At 39.1% G+C, this 16,362-nt stretch overlaps 1 protein-coding gene across 2 annotated transcripts in view; it reads left to right on the top strand.

The window, feature by feature from the left end:
- LOC121322388 (ADP-ribosylation factor-like protein 5A) overlaps window positions 1–9,852 on the top strand; it is a 10,378-nt gene extending 526 nt beyond the window's left edge. Inside the window, exons 1-6 of one of the 2 annotated variants that reach the window (XM_041262279.1) lie at window positions 331–688; window positions 4,926–4,986; window positions 5,559–5,706; window positions 5,820–5,903; window positions 6,063–6,214; window positions 7,987–9,852. In XM_041262279.1, the coding sequence (XP_041118213.1) occupies window positions 643–688; window positions 4,926–4,986; window positions 5,559–5,706; window positions 5,820–5,903; window positions 6,063–6,214; window positions 7,987–8,035 (540 nt within the window). In that variant the 5' untranslated portion in view covers window positions 331–642 and the 3' untranslated portion in view covers window positions 8,036–9,852. Of the gene's footprint in view, window positions 1–330; window positions 689–4,925; window positions 4,987–5,558; window positions 5,707–5,819; window positions 5,904–6,062; window positions 6,215–7,986 lie in introns of those variants that run through there. The other variant, XM_041262280.1, reaches the window with a different exon arrangement.
- Window positions 9,853–16,362: the final 6,510 nt, after the last annotated feature.

Here is a 16,362-nt window from a genome sequence, read left to right as displayed (position 1 = left end):
TCTCGGTTCATGCCATGTAAAATACAAATACAAAATAATTGATTCACAACCGTAACACGCAACATTGCAACTCTGGTTAACTGTCGTGCTGGTGGAACAATATAACATAACACTTAGGGAATTGTGCGGCCAGGCCAGGCCAGACCGTCTTTGGTAAAATAAATAAATAAATAATAATACATGAATAGAAATAAATAATAATACAACTTGTTGTGTCAATAAAAACTGGTTTGATTCGTTTCAAGACCAATCAAATACAGTAGCCACCCCAACATTCAATACGCAATTTCCGGCGCCACCGGAGGAGTGCGCATGCCCGTGTCGCTGACTCTGCCCGCCTCAGTGACGCTGCGTCGGAGCCGCACTGTTTGTATCGCCGGAGTGAAAGGGGAGCTGGAAGTGGAGTCTGAGGGGGTTCATTTATTCAGTTTAGCACGTCAAACACGGTAGACATGGCCCAGGATAAATAGTGGAAGAGTCGCAGTTTTCTATGGCGGTGTTGTGTTCAGTGTCCGGTGTGCTGTAAAGTCGTGCCAGCTTGTCCGTTTCGCAGGTGCTGTGCGTTTTGACAGAGCTGCAGTAGTGTTCGTGTAGGGACCGTGTTAGCTGATTACACGCTGGCCGAGGCCCCTGCAATCAGATATGGGAATCCTGTTCACCAAACTGTGGAGGCTGTTTAACCATCAAGGTAGAGTCGAGACGTGGTTTGTTTTTGTATTCGGTTGCTACCCGTTTGCTTTTAGCCGATCCGCATTCTTTATGTTCATGACGGGGAGTACATTCCCCTGTCCAGGTCGAGGGTGGTTTGGAGGGTTTCCTCTCCTCAAACCAAATGGAGGCGGATTATTTGAGCAGCTTGTTATGTTATTATTGTATATTACTGGTACTTGACACTGGGAGATGGTGTGACGGTATTAATATGTGAAAACGAGGAATACGGCAACGCTGTATTCATTTACTGCTATATTTGATGTTTTACGAAAAAAAAAAAAAAAATGATGTCAAATGCACAGATGCATAACGGTATTGTTTTTGAAGTCCAGGACACGGACAATTGCAAAGTTCAGTTTATTTATTAATTTTTTAAAATGTATTTTTAAAGTAGTTTTTGTTACGTATTCTTTGTAAGCAATAATGTGCTTTCTGCAAATAACACGCGTTAACGTAGACTTCTCTAAATGTTGAAGTCCAGCTGTGCTTTTTCCCAGCTGTGAGCGTTCAAAACAGTGCCTAGCAGCAGAAATGTTGGCACCTAAAAGGGACACTTATTTCAGGGGGAAAAAACAGTGAAGCATTAAGTTATGGTTGGCTTAAGTACTTATTTCTAATAAATGTAATTAAAGAAAAGAATACCCTAATGTAGTATGTTTGTTTCATGCAAAAGTGACACATTAATGTGTATCTAATTAGTGACTTATAAGCAAAATAATTGATTTGACAGTAAACACGAAAATCTATTCGATTTCAGATAAATAATTGGGATGTCATGTTGAGTTTCAGAAGTGAATGCAGTAAGCCAACGAATTAACTTTACAAATTGCATGAAAGTGAAATGACAGCAAGTCTTTCAAAGGAACACACGTTATTTTACTACTGGATGCCTGTAAGGGAAGTGACTTCAAAACAGTCTGTCTATATTGGTGCCCTAATGTAATCCTTATTGCATTGTATGTCACAAATGTTTAGAATTACCCCAGAAGTGACAGTAACTATGCATGTATTCTCATTACATTTACTGTTCTTTTGGAGGGTACTGGGGTGTATTGTCTATAGGGCTGCTCTTTGTCATTGAATAAAATAAGACAGTGTTTCACAGGAATCTTCTGGTGGTTATTCCTGTGTGTGTTACCGAATCCTTTCCCTGCAGCTAATGTTTGTTTGTTAGCTTTGTAGAGTGCATCTGATATGTATTCATTCATTATGAATGATGTAGAGCCTCACTAGATTTGCTGTAGCCTTACATCTAGGCCAACTGTGGACTCCGACATGATAGTCTCGAGGCATGATCTGAGTTATGATCCAATTTCCTTGGTATATTCGGCTGGACAGTATGTTTAGTATGTTCTGTAGCGCTCTGTGAGCAACCAACTTGAAAGAGAGAAGATTTATTAGATCTAACACATGGACCTCTTTTTTGCTGATACTGCATCATTTAGTTTCATCATTTTTTTTTTTTTTGTACATAAATATTTTATATTGTGACTGAGTACATTTGTTTTTCTAAATGGTCTTTAGCTGGGACAACAGCTTGTTTGTGCTTGGAGTCAACCTCTTCAGCAGTGACCATGATAAATCTGTAAAGCATTGCATGTTGTGTCTGCTCTTTTCACATGACAGTTTTCAAAAGGGAATTGCATACCGGCCCACGTTCTTTCATAGGGCTCTTTTCTGTGCTGTCCCAGCACTCACTTTCTGTAGCTGAACTGAGGGTTGTCACTGTTTGCAACACTGTATAGCGGAAGCTTTAAAATGTATTTCAAAATCATTTCATCGTCTTTAGATCAGGGGTGCCCAATCCTGGTCCTGGAGGGCCGATGTACTCCTGGCTTTTGTTCCAACTTTACCCTAAATTAGTTAATTGTTCCAATTAAGCTTCTAATAAGTGCTTGATTGGTCCAATTAAGTAATTTAGGGGACAGTTCTAACAAAAGCCAGGAAGACATCAGCCCTCCAGGACCAGGATTGGGCACCCCTGCTTGTAGATGTATGTGTTACATACACAATGAACACACTTACCCACTCAAATACCCACTTACTTCTTTCTCTTTAAAAAAAAAAAAAAAAAGTTTTTTTTTCATTGTTTTCTTTTTTAAAAAAAAAAAAAAAAACATACATGTTTTGTTGTCCATAGTGATTTTATTTATTGGACTGCACACCTTTGGAAGTCGTTGTTCTCTATGGACTTTTCATAATTCTCTAATAAAAAAAACAAAAAAAAACAAACCCAAAAAACACCTGTTTGCTGTACCTTGATAAAATGTTAAAGAAATGTTTTTGTGTGCCTTCCCATTAAATTAGCTGCCATTTCCATTCAACAGGACTGATAGGTGTGTGCTCTGTTTAGGACTGTAATCCCTAGAATGTGCTTATGTGGCAAATAGACTAGATAAAGGATCCTGGTGATGCAAGTACTGGGGTGTTCTTCAGTGAAATAACACCTTTTTAACGCAATTCTAATACAGAAGTCTGTTGTGTTGTGAAACGTATTGAGCCTTTTGTTTGTCTGCTGAGTTTACTGCAGTAATACTAAGAAGTTGCAGTTGTGTTTAGAATATGTAGGGATTTTTGTCATTTAAATTGTTCATGAACTCTAAACTGAAACTGATTAGCCTGTTTGTTGATGTCGTTTAGAGAGGCGAGATATAGTGGTCTCGTATTTTGCACACAATAAAAACAGCAGTGTTCTGCGATTCCTCATTTACAGGGCCTCGGTACATACAATGCACAATATCATGATATTCCATACTATCTCCATACTTTGGATCTTATATCCATTACATGTGAAATGGTTGCCACATTTCTTTTTAATGATGCTACAGCATGGTGGATTGCTTGCTGTTTATATAGATTTTTTATTTTATTTTTTATTTTATTTTTTTCTAGTTCCAGTGTATTCAAAGGTCATTGCCACTGACTAAAATTCAAATACAACTAATAAGAAAGCGCAACACCTAACACTATTTTCTTTATTTCTTATGTATAGAAAGATAAATCTGATGTTTTGGCCAGCTTTAAATAATTTCAAGAAAGCTCTTATATATTACACAAAATAACACAAATACTTCCCTTAAAGCAGACTTTCTATAACTAGGCCAGGAGTTTTACATACAGGGGTATCTTAGAAGTGCTCTAAAAATGTGAGCAAGAAATGAAAAAAATGAAACTGTTCTTTACACAGAGTTGTGAGTGTTTGAAATAAACTACCTAACCATGTTGTGGAAGCTGGTTCACAAGAAATGCTGGTTCAAGAAATGACTTGTTGGATCAATAAACAACCAAATGAGCAAGATGGGCCAAATGGACCTCCTCTTGTTAACAATCATGTTCTTAAAAAGTTACATACAACATAATACCTCCATGCATATAGCCTACACTGTTCAGGTCTTGTAGAAAGTAAAACAAGTAAACACAGATTCTAATGCTACACTAGACTATCATGTGCATTGTGCTACTTTAGGGAATAGCATTTGTGTGTAAGGCTAGCACAACTGTTCAGTTCTACACACACGTTGTATTTCTTCATTTTAAACACAATGCGTAAATTTTACAATGTGATAAGCAGCTCTTCCAAATAATTTAATAAAATGAGTTCTATGGATGTCACCTTTCACTGCAGAATTTCAGTGTGTAATAAACTGGGATTCACTTAAACTAAAAGAACTAAAGAAACTACAGTCAACGAAAAAGTAGTCCTTGGCAAAGGGATGGGGTTGGCGATCTGAAAGATGTTTAAATAAATTGGTTGTGTTTCTGCCCTTGTCTTTCACTTCTTTACTTTTGACATTTGTGCTATCTGCCTTTAACCAGATTGCTGTTGTCATCTGGCTGAAATCCAAAATGGTTCCACACCAAGCTTGTGGGTTTGGCTTTGGAAACAAACCTTCTTTCTCCTGCATTTGCCATTACTGCTATCTGCAACAGTAATTGCTTTTTTTCGCATGTTTACATGTTTTAAAAGCTAAAAACAAACCATACCCTATTCAGTGTGGTAGGATTTTGTTATCATGATATACAGTGGGTATCAATATACGGCAGAACACTAAGAAACACATTTGCCTATATTTCCCCCTTGGACACATCTCCATAGTAAATGTATTACAGATAGCGGAAAGGCTCAGTAAGTTTACCATAACAGCATTTGTAATTACAAAATGTAACCCCTAATTCTGCCCCCCCCCCCCCCCCCCCCCCCCTTTTTTTTTCAGAGCACAAAGTCATTATCGTGGGTTTGGATAATGCTGGGAAGACGACAATTCTCTATCAGTTGTAAGTATTGTCATGTTCATACTCTGCTAGTGCAATTTTAAAGACATTATAAATACTGTAGCAGTTTAAAGGTGGCTTGGGGCGGGGGCAGGGTAAGATTAGCACCAATTACCTAATCGGCAAATGGCCACACCTGTGATTGCTGGCAGAGATGGGGTTGCTATTTAAAGCAGAAGGGCTTCTGCCTTACCACAGTAATATACTAAGCAGCTTAGGGAGGAAGCTCAAGTGAAACTAGAATCCAGCAGTGTTTAAAACTGCAGTGTAAAAGCAGTAGTAAAGAGGTTAGGGAGGAAGAAATACATAAAGGTACAATCATTTATTCAACTTTTATAAACAAATTGAAAGTCAAAGCAAGATGCTTATAAAATAGGACATTTGTGGTTAAACATGTAAGCAGCAGAATGCTATGCCGTTTAGAGTTTTATTTTCCTTTAACATTTAAATGTTTAAGCCTTCTGTCTCCAACAGCAGATCCTATTTTTTGTCTTAGTAATTAAAAAAATATTTTACGTTTCAAGAGTTCTTTCCTAAGGACACTCTCCTGATTTGTAGACTCTTCCTTTTTGCAGTTCAATGAATGAAGTGGTGCACACGTCCCCGACCATAGGCAGTAATGTTGAAGAGATTGTAGTCAATAATACACATTTCCTAATGTGGGACATTGGAGGCCAGGAGTCTCTTAGATCCTCTTGGAATACCTACTATACAAACACAGAGGTAAGGAGGAAAAAGAAAAGGGGAGGACATTTTAGGGAGCTTTATAAAAACTCAAAATACAATAGTACAGCAGAATATTCAGGTCTGATTAAAATGTCTCACTTGTTTTTCAGTTTGTAATTGTTGTCGTGGACAGCACAGACAGAGAGAGGATTTCCGTAACAAGAGACGAACTCTACAGAATGTTAGCACATGAGGTAGGTAGGTGTGGTGTTCTTGGTAACATTCAATCCAGCCCTATACTATACTAAGCACAATCTTTGGTTGCTCAGGTACTGTACATTGGGGTTTTTTTGTTGTAAAAGTTAACACTGTATGTGTTGACGGTAATAATGAATATCTTTCTCCTCTTCTAGGATCTTAAAAAAGCAGGGTTGCTGATATTTGCAAACAAACAGGATGTCAAAGGCTGCATGTCAGTAGCTGAAATCTCCCAGTACCTGAAGCTGACCTCTGTTAAGGATCACCAGTGGCACATTCAGGCTTGTTGTGCCCTTACTGGAGAAGGGTATGATAATAGAAACCACACACACACCCACACACAAAGCGCAATAAGTTGTGTAGGTTATATATTCACTTAAAGCTTTTAGCAGTATATTTGGCTGGTGGGGAAAGTCAATATCACTAGTCTGACCTTCCTCAACTGGTGATTGTGATCAGTGTTGCACAATACCGGTTTACTGAAAATAGCATGATTAGGGCTTTTCCGTAACTGACATATTATCTATCTAAACAAGGCATGTTTGCTTTCTGTATCCACCAACACACTAGTAGAAGATAAATAACCTTGTTGTGAGTGGTCTTGTGCCACTCTAGATCTTGGGTGTCTATTTGGTTAACTAGTGTTGTTTTATAGTCCTTGGTTTTTTCTAATTTTACTTTAATCACGGTAACCTTGGGAGAAAAAAAAAGTATTGATTTATTCCTTTTTTTTTTTTTACTGGCAATAGTTCAGAAATGTCTTCTTACATAATCGATCAGCTTGGCTCAGCATCACCCTCCACATCAGGCATTAACTGCTTCTATTTGTTTGATAAGAAGAACATAAGAAAGTTTACAAACGTGAGGAGGGAGGCTTATTGATCCTAGAATCTCATCAAGCAGCTTCTTGAAGGATCCCAGGGAGTCAGCTTCAACAACATTACTGGGGGTTGGTTCCAGACTCCCACAATTATCTGTGTAAAAAAAAAAAAAAAAAAAGTGCCTCCTTTTTTCTGTCCTTTTAAACCTGGAATAATTCTGGTCGCTCTTCTTTGCATTCTTTCTAGAGCAGAAATATCCTTTTTGTAGCGAGGTGACCAGAACTGTACACCATATTCTAGATGAGGTCTCACTAAAGCATTATAAAGTTTTAACATTACTTCCCTTGATTTAAATTCAAGTTTTTCACTATATATGCAAGCATTTTGTTGGCCTTTTGTAGCTTCCCCACATTGTCTAGATGAAGACATTTGAGTCAACAAACTCGTAGGTCTTTTTCATAGATTCCTTCTTCAATTTCATTATTTCCCATAAGGTATTTATAATGCACATTTTTATTGCCTGTATGCAGTACCTTACACTTTTCTCTATTTAGTGTCATTTGCCATGTGTTTGCCCAGTTCTGAATGCTGTCTAGATAATTTTGAATGACCTTTGCTGCTGCATCAGTGTTTGCCACTCCTCCTATTTTTGTGTTGTCTGCAAATTTAACAAGTTTGCTTACTTTACCAGAATCTAAATCATTAATGTAGATTAGGAATAGCAGAGGACCTAATAGTGATCCCTGTGGTACTCCACTGGTTACCACACTCCATTCTGAGGTTTCTCCTCTAATCAGTACATTCTGTTTTCTACATGTTAACCACTCCCTAATCCATGTGCATGCATTTCCTTGAATCCCTACTGCGTTCAGTTTGAGAATTAATCTTTTATGCAGGACTTTGTCAAAAGCTTTCTGGAAATCTAAATAAACCATGTCATATGCTTTGCAATTATCCATTATCGATGTTGCATCCTCAAAAAAATCAAGCAGGTTAGTTAGATGTGATCTCCCTTTCCTAAAACCATGCTAATTGTCTCCCAGGATACTGTTACCATATAGGTCATTTTCAATTTTGGATCTTATTATAGTTTCTATAAATTTACATATATTATAAGTCAGGCTTATTGGTCTGTAGTTATCTAACAGGTAGTGCCTGTTATGTTAATGCTTAATTGTAATGGTGTGATATATATATGTAATATATATTTATTTATTTCTCACAAATGTTGTATGTTTTTTTTGTTTACCTTTTACAGGCTTTGTCAAGGACTGGAATGGATGATGTCTAGACTTCGAGTCAGATGACGTTGGCCGACCCCGTAGATGGATGATTTCCTCTCATTGAATGAACCTCTGTTGCCTGCCTTTCTGTGAAGGCTTCAGTGAACCCCAGTGGGTCTGACGGTTATTTATTATACTGACTAAATGAACGTGCCCCTCTTCAGAACCGTGAACGAAAAACTTTAACAGAACAAGACACGTTCTTTTCAACTTGTTTTGTTTCTCTCCTTCCAAAGATGGAAATGAACACTAGGACTGTGTAAACTGTGTATCCCAATTTAATTCAGCTCAGGGTAGATCTAGCATTTGGTAAGTATTGGAGAAGAACAGTAATTATTGCTCTGTCTTTACAGTATTTAGCATTACTCTGTGCCTGCCTCATAACCCTTCAAAGATACCGAAAGAAGCTGGTCTTGTAAAATATCATTAAATTAAGCCCTTTTACCTATCAAAGATGTGCAGACAGTTCTGTGAGACCAAGGGAGTGAACATAATGTAACTGAACAATGGTCAGTATACTCTACTGTGGCATCCAACCACAAGATTTTGTATGTATTTTTAAGAACTGTATTATACTGTACTCTGTATTCTTTGAGTTCAGAGGAGCGGGAGAATAAGTATTGTGACCTGGACTCTCAATCTTAAGTTGTATTTGTTGTATTTTTCTTTTTCTTTTTTTTTTATGTAATGCTATGTTGTCCCTGTTTTGTTGTCAGTAATAACTCCTGAGTATTGCCATGTGTAACATGCAGCGTCAAAAGTAAATAGGCCTTGCTTTTTTGAATGACCAGCATTGTAATTAAAGAGTTGTCTTCCTCTTTTTTGGGGGTCCGTTCCAGGATCGAAGTCACTAACTTGGAAGGTATTTCTGCTTTTCAAAGCCTGATGACCTTTGTTTTCTTTGCGTACCTGCTTGTATTGTGTTCTGTCACAAGAACCTGGAATGACAGCGAACAGTCTGCGGGTGGGCAGACTTATCCCCAGCAATGTGTACTGTACATTGATACATGGTTTACATGTGGAGCTTTTACATCTGTTGTGATTAAACTTTAAAACCAAATCCTTTACAAGTGTTCCAGTAATTTGGTCTGTAGCGCTACATTGTCAGCGTTCGTTAGGCTGGACATTGTTAAATGTTGTTAATATGAAGAAATGCACAAAGTTGGTTATTTTTTTAAATGCAACTGTTTCTTTTTTTGTGGCTGTTGACTGTTGCTTAAAATCAACTGCAGAGGGAGGGTTACAAAAAAGCCCTTTCCGAAAACCAGGGACAGTCTTTAAATTGACTCTTCAAAGCAGGATTCAAGATGAGACTATCTTGACTAATAGAGTAATGTGACGGCTATAGTGGCGAGAGCTGTTAACGTTAGTCATATTTTGATTAAACTTTTTATGGACAGAACAAATTCAGAATCTATTATGTTACTTGAGCTAACTTTGCATAATGTCTGGCCTGTGGTACAGTAGGCTGGGCAGATGAAGGCTTTATCTTCAGAAATGCTCATTTGTTACAGGAAGTTATTCCACATTCTGTGAATGTAGGTCTTTGTGTAACTTCCATTGATAATGGTTTTTCACATTACTGATGCCTAATTGGCTAAGCTATTGAATGCTAAATATGTCTATATATATATATATATATATATATATATATATATTAAATTATGTATGTATGTGAATTGATTGTATAATTTGGATCACCCTGTGCATGATTTGTTTGTTGTGAGATTCAGTTCCACATATGGTGGATGTATATTTTATGTGATTTCCCTGTGTAGCAAAAATTAACTAAATCAAAGAGTTTAATTTGTGTAGACATGCATTAAAACAAATGAAAAGTTGCTTATTGTTCTGCAGATTTGTTTTTCAAAGTGCACTGTAACATTTCTGTGGGTTTGTCTTTAAACATCAGTGCAGCTTGCCAAAACTGTCTTGAACACCTTAAAAAGCCTTCATGGTGAAAGTGACACATGATAGCTGGGGCAGCAGTGTGCCAAAGAGAACCATGCAGCCCCCTCTCAGGTTCTGAGTTTCCACTGTGGTGTGTTCTGTTGTCCATTACAGGAATACACAGCAGTACAGTGCAAACTGAGAAATCAGAAAGAAACACCATGAAGCACAGCTGCAAGTATTACGAAAAGAAAACCAGAATCTAAAACAACAGCGAAACATGTTCACAACAATGTCCTGATACAATTTGAATTATAGAGCAATAAATAGGATGTTGTTCCAAATTGCAAACACATGACAATGACGTGACAAATATGCACAATTTAGGGGGGGGGGGAGTAATCTTATTATCTTATGTTCACATATCGCAACGTACGTTTATAATTAGAGCAAAACATCTAATTACCAGTATGTAAATGTGTTTCATTTACGCCCCTGAAGAAAAACGCATGGGTTTCCTCCCGCCTCGTTGTCGCACTGTCAGAATTCACAGCACCAGTGCTTCGAATGAGGGAATCAATCATGAAATTGGTGAGTGTTTCACTATGCTTGTGTGTCAATAATAAACTGTTTTTTTTCTTTATTTTCTGTCTTTGTGGTTTGCATTTGCTCACCACATGTCAGTCAAGTGCTGGAGTTCATGAAATGGGAAAACAAACACAAGTAAAACGCGTGTGGGTGTTATAGTTGAATTATAGAGCAATAAATAGGATGTTGCAGTGGGAATATTGAACTTACAATGCAAGTGAATTGTGTGATATATATATATATATATATATATATATATATATATATATATATAATGCATGCCAGTATTTATGTTTTCTCCTTCATGCTACAGGTAAGATTGTGGTACTTCAGGTCTTGTGACACTTTCACAAAGACCTACAGACTTTCACAAGGTTCACACTCGCAGACCTTAGATCTAAGGGGATTGTGCTCAGTGATATAACAGTATTCAGTTTCATATATGGGACATATGTAAAAAAATAAATAAAAATAAATAAAGCCTGACATGCACAGTCTTATTTAATTGCAGTTTATTAATGTATTTTCTTTGATAATTTTGACTGCACTGTTGCTGGAGTGCTTTCTTTTTTTCACATGATTTTTTTTAATGTTATTTTTATAACATAAATCATAGTTATGGGCAACTTGAAATTCAGTTTACATCCATGCGGGTTGTCCTGCATAATGTGGGCAGATTCAGTTAGCTAGCAAGAAAGCATGCAGGGATCAAATACATCATTAAACATGAGTGTGCAGATTTTTGTGTGATTTGACATGAATCAGTAAGGCACCAATCTAGCACATTCTCCACATTCATTTTGGTTATTCATCCAGACTTCTAAAACAATTCGAAAGTTAACGTAGCACAAACTAAAATAATTTGTCTTTTTATCAATGCTTTCAATTCGTTTGCATGGATATATAATTTCCTAAAATGCTTTTTCCACCCACTTGAGATTGTTATTGAAAATGGTATAAGTGCTTTACTACTGGTATGTGTTTTTTTTAAATAAACATAGTTACCACATCTTAAATAAGATTGTTCTTCAAATTGGTTGGTGTAGATTATTACTTTACTCATTTTTTTCGGGCACACTGCCTGATACTGTACTGAAGGTCCCTGGAAAAAGCATCGACTTCTTGCTTTATTAAAAGCAATTAACATCCTTTGGGCTGCTTAATTGGGATTTTATTTCATAGCAATGCTTCACAATTTAACTTGTCCTCCAGCGAGTAACAATAGCGTTGAACATTACTAGTTCTTGAATTTGTATCAGTGTTTACTAGATCGATTGTTTCTAACGTGATGTGGTATCATAACCTGAATAAGATCAATGTGGCCAGCATTGGATTAGCCACAATCATAAGCGATTTTTGCTTTTAACGTGAACGGCACTAGGGGGAGCCCGATACACTTAACTTGGAGCAGTTCCAGCGCTTTATATGAGCCCACAGTATTCTGTTTCATCTAGTGTTACTGAACGTCACTGCACTGCAATTGGGAATTGAGTCATGGTAAGTATACATGATACATCTTTTAAATCTTTTTATTTATTTATTTATGTTTTTCTTCCAGCTAATCTCCATTCACATATGTATATTGATATTGGCATACAATTACCAGATTGCATTGGTGTATTTCAATTGACATACAGTACAGACTACCACCATACCCGTCTACTTTGATTGCTAACTGCCAAATCGATCATTTCTAAAGAGGAGTTTGATTAGCCCGATTCATTCAGGCTAAAAAACTGCCTGGACAGGATTAACCAGGCTGGTCGGGTCCGCATGTATTTCCAATGGTGTTCTGTAACGCGCAGTCAAACTACTGTAAACGCTATTGTATAACTATGATTGCTGTAGTGCAGACAAATACCCAGCTGTGCACAAGACTGGCTGATCTAGCCCAAGTAACAGATATCGATGTCAGGCCAATAAAGTGAACAGCAGCTCCTGAACCAATAAGGAAACTTAGATTTAACTAACTTTAATAACCCATTATAATGATCGCAAACATCATACAAATGCCAGCTGACAAAAAAAAAACAACAAGAAAAATGTCATTCCAAATTGCAAACACATGACAATGACGTGACAAATATGCTAAATTTGGGGGGGGGGGGGAAGCAATGGAATTATCTTATGTTCACATATTGCAACGTACGTTTATAATTAGAGCAAAACATCTAATTACCAGTATGTAAATGTGTTTCATTTACGCCCCTGAAGAAAAACGCATGGGTTTCCTCCCGCCTCGTTGTCGCACTGTCAGAATTCACAGCACCAGTGCTTCGAATGAGGGAATCAATCATGAAATTGGTGAGTGTTTCACTATGCTTGTGTGTCAATAATAAACTGTTTTTTTTCTTTATTTTCTGCCTTTGTGGTTTGCATTTGCTCACCCCATGTCGGTCAAGTGCTGGGCTTCATGAAATGGGAAAACAAACACAAGTAAAACGCGTGTGGGTGTTATAGTTTGCAGAATAATTATATTTCAGTTATGTTTCGACACATGATAGTACTAGGAATGGCATATTTTTTAAATAACCTGGCATCTTGGCATTTATTGCTATATAGGCTAACAATTTATAATTAGGAGTTAAATCATAGAATAAATCCATCAATGGATTTAGACAGCTGTTAAGCAGGCCTGACCGAGCTACCTTTGTGAACACCAGTAGCGCATGTTGTGTTTGCTGAGCGATTAAAAAAAAAAAATCATCTCAGTTAGAAGTTTTTACATTATGTTCTATGTTTAGCCCCTCTAAGCATGTTTACAATGTTGTATTAATCTGACAATTTTATTATTATACTTTAAGAGAAGGCGATGTGATCGCCTTTTATTGGACAAACCAATAATTAATCACAAGCTTTCTAGGTCTTTTCTTCAGGTGAAAGTGGGAGAGATTTCACCTGAAGAAGAGACCTTTGAGGTCTTGAAAGCTTGTGATTAAGTATTGTTTAATTAGTCCAATAAAATGTATCACATCTCCTTCTCTTTGTCTATCATCACGGGACTAATATGGCTATCATTTCATCTATTTCAATTTTTATACCTTAAGTTGCACAGCAGAAATGTAACAGAGGCAAAGCCACACTTCATCAAGTTCACTGGATAAAGCCCAGAAGCAGAATATATTTGGGTCTGTGCTTGTTTGTTTTGCTGATGCTTCCTGGTGTGACCTGCAGAACAGGAAGGGATTATATAACAGAACTCTGTAGCACTGCAGATAAAACCCAATCCTTTTCAATCCCACTGCATGAACTGGCAAGAGTCAAACACCATCAGTACTTACATGGGTTCATCCCAATGCAATTGAAGCTGCTCCATTGCCCCTTTGAACTTGCTAGTTAAAGAGCCCCCACTGTTAGAACAGCCAAAGGGATTTTAGTAACTGCAGTCCTGCCCACGGCCACAGTGCTGATGCTACAGTTTCCATCAAAAAGTGAGCCCTGCAGCTGTCTCTGTCTGTCCAGCTGCTCAGACACGTCTGTTTAAAAGGGGGCTTTCAGAGCAATCTGGCCAGCCGAGTGCCGACGAGTAGAACGAAACTTCTGATTTCCAGTGGCTTCAGTAACCAATGAAAAGCTTGTCTAGTCCACTGAAGTTTTTGCAATAAACTAAATGTTTTGTAAGTTCTATTCTTTTGACAATAATTACATACATTAAATTTGACCTGGCTGAGAATGTAGTAAGCCACAAATAAGGACTTCAAAATAAAGAGTTAATTCTTATGCAAAACAAAAAGATTTTGAAGATGTTATCTAGTGAGTAAAACAAAAAAGAAACAAGGACCAGGGGTCACAAATAGAGATTAGACAAAGGGGCATTTAGAACATAAAATAGGAGGCACTTTTTAAAAACAGAATCGTGAGGGTCTGGAATCAACTCCCTAGTAATGTTGTTGAAGCTGACACCCTGGGATCCTTCAAGAAGCTGCTTGATGAGATTCTGGGATCAATAAGCAACCAAACGAGCAAGATGGGCCGAATGGTCTCCTCTCGTTTGTAAACTTTATGTTCTTGAGATTCTTCCATGCTAATTTGTCTTTGAACATTTAGTAAGCGGTGGTGGGCGGGGTTGATGTCGGAGCCCCCCAAGCCTTCTTTGGTTTAGGGGGCCCCGGATCTCCAAGGTAGTACGGCGACGGCGGCCCGGCTCCCTCTGGCGGCGGAAGCGGCGATGGCAGTGGACCCTCGGCAACCCTAGAAAACAAAAAGGAGACACCAGCAGTCCCAAGCGATGCGGAGCAGCAGGCAACCCCAGGCGATCCAAATGTCATCCCTGAGCGGAGTGGGTGTGGCATCCCTGGGCGGTGCAAGGCAGGCATCCTTGAGCCATAGCTCCTCACCCCTCTCTGGCTCTGGGAGCGGCGGCAGCTCCTCACCCCTCTCTGGCTCTGGGAGCGGCGGCAGCTCCTCACCCCTCTCTGGCTCTGGGAGCGGCGGCAGCTCCTCACCCCTCTCTGGCTCTGGGAACGGCGGCAGCTCCTCACCCCTCTCTGGCTCTGGGAGCGGCGGCAGCTCCTCACCCCTCTCTGGCTCTGGGAGCGGCGGCAGCTCCTCACCCCTCTCTGGCTCTGGGAGCGGCGGCAGCTCCTCACCCCTCTCTGGCTCTCGGGAAGGCGGCTCACCCCTCTTTATTGGAGTGACTGGGGCATCTCCCATGTCTACCGCCAGGTAATTAACCACTATGAGGGCAACCTCTGGGAAGGACGCTGGGTGGTGTTGTTCCTGCCACTGTTCCCACCTCTCCCCATCTCGACGCCACAGCGTGTTGATAACTATGGGGAGGTCGTGGACAAGGTCTGCCTCAGGGTGCATCAACCAGTCCCAGATCTCCTGGGACAGTGGTGAAGGTGGTGGTGCTGGAGGTAGTGGGGTGGCCCCTGATGCCCGGGGTGAACACTGCATCTCTTCCTGGGCCTGGTTGTAGGGGCATCCAACGATGGTCCTCCTTCCCGCACCAGGAACACCAGGGGAAGAGGCTGGCCGGGTCCTCCAGCGGTGGCTGCAGCAGCTTACATTTCTTCAGCTGCTGCTTGTCCTGCCTTTGCCGCTGTCTGCTCTTCCTTCCCATGTTTTTTAAAAAAATAATAATCCCAAAAATTCAAAAAAATAAATAAAATACTGCTCTGAGCCTCTAGGTGGTGCTATCCCACTGCTGACACCAAATGTGGCAGGCTGGCGAGTGGATAGAGGCCCAGAGACAGTCTGTAGTTCAAAAAAATAACTTTTATTATAAATAAACACAAAAATGAAAGGGCGCAAGGGCCAAAATAAAGGGATTCAAACAGAAATAAAGCAAGACAAAAAGCAAAAACAACAATTTCCAGGCTGGGCAATGCCTTCACTGGATTCAAACTTTCAAACATACAAACAAACCACCAACCTCCTTCCTCAGCTCCCTCTCCCAAATGAGAAGCAGAGGCCTCCTTTTATGTCAGGTGGCTGGGCGCTGATTGATCGTTAATTAACCTAATCAACTAATCAACCCCAGCCACCTGAACATAATAAACCCAGGCAGGTAGGGGAAATTAACCCCATCCCTGCCAGTTTAAAAAGGGCAGAGCTTTGCTCTGCCACAAAGCAACTTCAGGTAAAATCGAGCATATTCTACCATGACAAAGAGGAGACAGGCTGGTAGTGTCAGTCAGCTAGGGTGAGTAATTTAAATTGTTGTTGTTGTTTTTTTTTTTTTTTTTTTTTAAACATTTTGACCACTTTTTTAAATGTTTTAAATTGCATTCCCTGCCTCAAAATGTCTTCCCACACACACCTTACCTCAACAGTTGTAGCAACCCATAGGAACATGTAACACAGTCAAATAAAAAGGTCCTTATGTACCCTTTAACTAGTTAACTAGATCTGCTGTGGTGAAGCATCTG

This window comes from Polyodon spathula, chromosome 10 (genome assembly GCF_017654505.1).
Source record: "Polyodon spathula isolate WHYD16114869_AA chromosome 10, ASM1765450v1, whole genome shotgun sequence".
Classification (NCBI taxonomy): domain Eukaryota; kingdom Metazoa; phylum Chordata; class Actinopteri; order Acipenseriformes; family Polyodontidae; genus Polyodon; species Polyodon spathula.
The sequence above is the reverse complement of the archived record's forward strand: the minus strand, read 5'-3'. Positions and strand labels throughout refer to the sequence as shown.